The sequence below is a fragment of the Lygodium microphyllum genome, chromosome 2, assembly GCF_053477565.2.
Source record: "Lygodium microphyllum isolate KBCC chromosome 2, Lygodium_microphyllum_v1.1.10, whole genome shotgun sequence".
Taxonomy (NCBI): Eukaryota; Viridiplantae; Streptophyta; class Polypodiopsida; order Schizaeales; family Lygodiaceae; genus Lygodium; species Lygodium microphyllum.
In genome coordinates, this window is record NC_141136.1 from 147,858,884 (window position 1) to 147,864,883 (window position 6,000).

The 6,000-nt window shown below is 39.7% G+C and overlaps 1 protein-coding gene across 1 annotated transcript; it reads right to left on the minus strand.

Annotated features, from left to right (window-relative positions):
* Positions 1-255: 255 nt before the first annotated feature.
* On the minus strand, positions 256-4,133 carry LOC148040449 (uncharacterized). Its single transcript, XM_087664014.1, has 8 exons — positions 4,111-4,133; positions 3,926-4,018; positions 3,376-3,843; positions 2,937-3,250; positions 1,116-1,247; positions 707-883; positions 481-618; positions 256-397 (listed from the first exon to the last, which is right to left on the minus strand). The coding sequence occupies exons 3-8, from the start codon at positions 3,730-3,732 to the stop codon at positions 256-258; spliced, it is 1,260 nt and encodes a 419-aa protein (XP_087520140.1). The 5' UTR covers positions 3,733-3,843; positions 3,926-4,018; positions 4,111-4,133.
* Positions 4,134-6,000: the final 1,867 nt, after the last annotated feature.

Here is a 6,000-nt window from a genome sequence, read left to right on the forward strand (position 1 = left end):
CATTGAACCATTTTCTAGTTAACTGCAATACAAAAAGTTGATTATGGATTGACGTATGCACACAAGACCATTCAAAGTCGCATAGCAAAAGCACTTATACCAGTATAGGCTTACCCAGTTTTTGGTTGGTTTCCCAACCACACCACCCTCGATGAGTAGTCTTATGAAAGCCATCACATAAAATCCGCAATCGACCGCATTTGTCTGTTGAGGGGCCTGCGAAAAGGGATTATAGTCATCTTTATGTTAACTTCTCTATGTTACATCTCTAAGTGTCAGTAGTACTGCCACATTCTTAGTACATACCTTAATGTGGATGAGCTTCATTTTCTCCACGTCTGATAAAAACCTTGCGCATACTGGGTCAGTACAAAGCCTTGATAGTGCAAACACGGCCCTGAAACATAGACACAAAAGAGATAAACATAATACATATGTGACACAACGTAAAGCATAGGTGCATATAGAATGTTACGATACCTGTGCACATAAGGTAGACATGCCGTGCAATCAGTGTACTCCAAGGAGTCAAGGCATAGGATGGCTCCATGATCTTGAGGTAATTTTTCAACCCTTCTTAGCAAAGGGTTGAAGACCACAAAAAGAGACCAATGTGACCTGCACATCAAAGAATGCTATTAAAACTAGCGCATCAAAGGGCTATGATAAAGCATTTACAATAAGTATGCATAAAGGGACTACTAACCTCTCAAGCACAGGCAGAAAGATAAAGGTGGACATCGTGGGATCACAACTATCAAAGTAATTCCTCAACGAAACACTATCGTCTTGTGGCTCAACCATATTGATGTATGGAAACCACAGACTATCCACAAAGCATACATCATGGACGTGCTCTCTCGGCATCAAATACTCCATCCAACTATGAAATAACCATAACCATAAAATACACATAACAATAACCATAACCATAAAATAACAAGAACCATAATCATAAAATAACAATAACCATAACCATAAAATAACCATAACCATAACAATAACAATAACCAACTATGAATAAAAGCACAAATTAGTTCAGTAGAACAACAAAACCCCTAGTCCTAATCATCAGGCAACAACCAATAGAGCTATAACTAGTTTAACAAACTTACATGGCGAACAAATTCATGGTACGGGTGGATGCCTCCTCCACGCACCGCAATGCATCCAACAAAGCCCGGTCGACATCCACACGGAGCTTTGAGCATAGAGACACGAACTCGATATTTGCGGAAGTCTCTAACCTAAAATAATACCAAAAAACAACCACACACAATGCAACCAATCACAAGTACAAGAAATACAACACAATGAAAGCATTGGATTTAAAAAAAACGCACCTTGAGGTGGCACTTTTTTGCCCCTTCATCTTGGCACGAGAGCAATTCACCTTGGTGTCAACCGAATTGCATCCAATGGTGAATATGCAATGCGAAGCGTCACTTGGATACTCAAGAGGGGAGGAGATGGTGATAGGGGTGGGTCGAGGTGATAGGAGGAGCGACGTGAAGGGCTTACTCCCCTCGCCCTACAATGCCATAACAATAACCATAAACAATGCCATAAACATAATATACATAACAATAACCATAAACATAAAATACACATAAACAATAACCATAACCATAAAATACACATAACAATAACCCTAAACCCTAAACAATGCCATAACCATAAGCATAAACATAACCATAAACATAGCCATAAACACAACAAACATGCCCATAAACATAACCATAACCCTAAACATAGCCATAAACACAACAAACATGCCCATAAACATAACCATAACCCTAAACATAGCCATAAACACAACGAACATGCCCTTAAACATAACCATAACCATAAACAATGCCATAACCATAAGCATGAACATAACCATAAACATAGCCATAAACATGTCCATAACCATAAACACAACAAACATGCCCATAAACATAACCCTAAACCCTAAAAAATGCCATAAGCATAAGCATAAACAAAACCATAAACATAGCCATAAACACAACAAACATGCCCATAAACATAACCATAACCCTAAACATAGCCATAAACATAACCATAAGCATAACCATAAGCATAACCATAAACATAACCATAAGCATAAACATAACCATAAACATGCCCATAAACATAACCATAAGCATAAACAAAACCATAAACATAGCCATAAACACAACAAACATGCCCATAAACATAACCATAACCCTAAACATAGCCATAAACATAACCATAAGCATAACCATAAGCATAACCATAAACATAACCATAAGCATAAACATAACCATAAACATGCCCATAAACATAACCATAAGCATAAACATAACCATACAATTAGCCATAAACACAACAAACATGCCCATAAACATAACCATAACCCTAAACATAGCCATAAACATAACCATAAGCATAACCATAAACATAACCATAAGCATAAACATAACCATAAACATGCCCATAAACATAACCATAAGCATAAACATAACCATACAATTAGCCATAAACACAACAAACATGCCCATAAACATAACCATAACCCTAAACATAGCCATAAACATAACCATAAGCATAACCATAAGCATAACCATAAACATAACCATAAGCATAAACATAACCATAAACATGCCCATAAACATAACCATAAGCATAAACATAACCATACAATTAGCCATAAACACAACAAACATGCCCATAAACATAACCATAACCCTAAACATAGCCATAAACATAACCATAAGCATAACCATAAACATAACCATAAGCATAAACATAACCATAAACATGCCCATAAACATAACCATAATGCCCATAGCCATAAACAATGCCCATAGCCATAAACATAAACAATGCCATAACCATAACCTTAAACAATAACCATAATAAGCTACACAACCAACAATGCCATGACCAGAACCATAAGCATAAACGATTACCATAACCATAACCTAACTACACAATGCCCATGAACTATACAATGCCCATAAACAATAACCATGAACGTAATTCTAACCACACAATGCCCATAAACTAACCTGAACCATAACCATAACCAAAAGCCACAAAATTGTGAAAAACTAACCTGGGAGTCCATAACATCGCCGGTGGATGGAGGACCAGCCTGCAATAAGCTATCCAAGTCCATCTGGGAGTTTCGCTCCACTATTTGCAACTCCGCATGGTGGTCTAGGACCTGACCCTCATCATCAATATGGGGCACATCCTCCTCATCTCGTGTGCGAGGTCGTTTCTAAAAAAAGCAACGTGTGAGTGTATTTACATATTTAAAAAATGATAAACTTAAGGCCAAGGTAATTAAATTGCATTTGCATATGACACTACAGAAGAACAAACAATATTAGGTTAGAGACTTACATGTTTTTGGTACCCATCCGCTATTCGACTCTGCGTTCTCCGCACACGCTCATCTCGTTTGGAGTCATATTTGCTCATTTGTCTATTCACAAATGCCTCCACATACTCCTGCCTGTCCATGGTACGCTCAGCATCTTCGAGTAAGTCCCATAATGAGCTCGCTCTAGCATGCTGAGTCTTCTCATACTTACTTCGGGCCAAACTCAGCTTTCGTTCAAGGTTAGAGAAACGAGACTCTGCCTGGCGGTGCCAAGCACCAACAGGATGACTAGCATGTTGTGCGCCTATGGGACGGCCAGTCTTTCGACATGGAATATCGTAATGGATACCATGCTCATCCTTCAGATGCTGTATCATCCTTGCCCGTCTCTTAATGTTGACATGTCTTTTCGGACAAAGAATGTCAACACGGCATTGACGGGCAAGAGACCCATCCGCTAGTGTGATCTCAATGTATGGTGGGTTTTCCTATGCAAAGTGACATTCTATTTATAAGTATCACATCTTAGGAGTATGCTTACTAACAACGGAAAGTAGGATAAACACTTACCTGGGAGTAGCTCGGCACTTCTCTTTCAAAGGATGTCTGAGACGCGCCTGTGGCCCGAGCCCCTCTACGAGTACGTCGAGGAGATGATGCAACCTAAAAAAAAAGAAACGGAGGTACACAATATGTGAGAAATAAAAAATGAACGTTAAGAAAACCCTAAACAAATATTAAAAAGGGCATCTTACTCTGGTATTTTTTCGTGAATGGACATCCGACGAAGAATGGCTGCGAGTGCGTGGAGCCATTTGCCAGAGGTGAAAGCGTGCGCACCTACTCGTAACCATTGGATAATCCATGTAACAAAACAACAAAAAGTGAGAAGTTGATAACCATTGGATGATCCATAAAAAAATATAGAATATGCTCGATGAAAAAATATAGAAGTTGATAACCTACTAAACTTTTGTGGACATGCTTGATGAAAGACCAAATATAGAATATGTCATGATTTATAACCAATGGTGGATGCCACATCCAATCTAACGATTAGATGTGTGTTCAATTTAGTAACAATAAAAAAGCTCTATTCAAAAAATTGGTAGAGTATCAACAATTCTTCACCAAGCTATCACGTCACTACAACACTTCCAAGTACTAGTGCCTTGCCTTATTATTCCTAGTGCAAATATATATTTTGACATTGTAACATGGTTATTGGGCTTCTTATAGGATTCCAATCAATAATTTTTGCGAAGGATTGAGACTCAACACATTCATACCATTCCCAATACTCGCCAAATTTGACCTATATAGAGTGCTTTGCAAATGTATAATTGCCAAATTTGACCATTTAGTAGATTTTGGGGCATGGAAAAAGCTAAAAGTGATGATCGGTGGGCTTGCAACTACATCAAGGATAGTCTCATTAATGTAGCTGGAACCAAGATTGAGGTTCTACAACCACATGTAATTGGCAAGGGTATTATCTCTTGCCCAAACTTTAGAGAAGTAGAGCTAATTTATTGTGGTGTACCAATAGCTACTTAAATCTAAGACCATTAATTTTCTTAGAAAAACAAAAAGGAAAGCAGTGCTTGAATAATTAAATTATGAAAACATGTAGTTGTGACCTCTTCAAAGCTTGAGCCCAAAACCACTTTCACAATTTGCACATGCATCATAGTTTATCTTAGAAACTTGAATTTGATTTAGCTTTCCTTTTTGGTTATCTTAAATTCTTAGTGCAACCCATTCTCCACAAAGTGGCATGGTTCAAAAGAGGTTGAATGCTAAGTGATGATTGTAAGCTTAGTGACATAAATAGAGTTGTAACTCCCTTTGTTATTCTCACATTCATTTATTGGGTTCATATTTATGTTAGCCACAGTAAACATTATACATCAATCGAATATACAAGCTTAAAGGAAATGCATGCATGATTATCACACTTAGGCGCGGACACGTATCAGACAGAGCACATATGGTTATTGCAAAATGATTGCGACAGAGCACATATGGTTATTGCAAAATGATTGCGACGTTAGCAACCTAGATAATAATCAACAAAATCTTCCAACAGGAGTTATGCATCCAAAGAGCATTATTTAGAGATTGTTGTGAAATATTACAAAAGGATTGAGCCTGAGACGGGAGATAGTGCCTCCCACACACGCGTCACGCTGATGAAGACGATTGGGCCGTGGGAGATGTTGCAACCTCTTGAGTCACGGTCACACTGCAGCCTCCTGAGTCAGGGTCTCACCGACTGTGGGAGGAATGAAGGCGGAGGTGCATACAAGACGGAGGCGCATAAAAGACGGTGGATAAAGACCAGCACGCATCCGAATGGGCATGGGATGCGCACTCTGGGAGACACAATTGTGGACTTGGGAGTTGCTGACGTGGATGAAGACCAGCTCGCGTCCGAATGGGTCCGTGGGTGGGTCTCGAAACACCCGAACCAACCGCCGAGTTGGTATGAAGCCACCGAGCTGGGAGGCAACCAGCCGCAGAGAGCCGAGGGATGAAGTCGTCGGCTGGGAGCTCACGACCCCATTCGTGTGCTGATGGATGTGCGCAGGGTGGTGGGAGCTCGCTGGGCGGGAGCCGCAGGGTGCTGGGAGCTTGCTGGGCGG

What these genes read in the sequence shown, in the direction of transcription:
- LOC148040449 (XM_087664014.1), bottom strand. Translation starts at nt 3,732, where the DNA reads ATGATACAGCATCTGAAGGATGAGCATGGTATCCATTACGATATTCCA. An exon ending in ACCATGAATTTGTTCGCCAT is followed by an intron (nt 884 to 1,115) that starts GTAAGTTTGTTA and finishes GTTATTTCATAG; the next exon opens with TTGGATGGAGTATTTGATGC. An exon ending in TTTCTGCCTGTGCTTGAGAG is followed by an intron (nt 619 to 706) that starts GTTAGTAGTCCC and finishes TTTGATGTGCAG; the next exon opens with GTCACATTGGTCTCTTTTTG.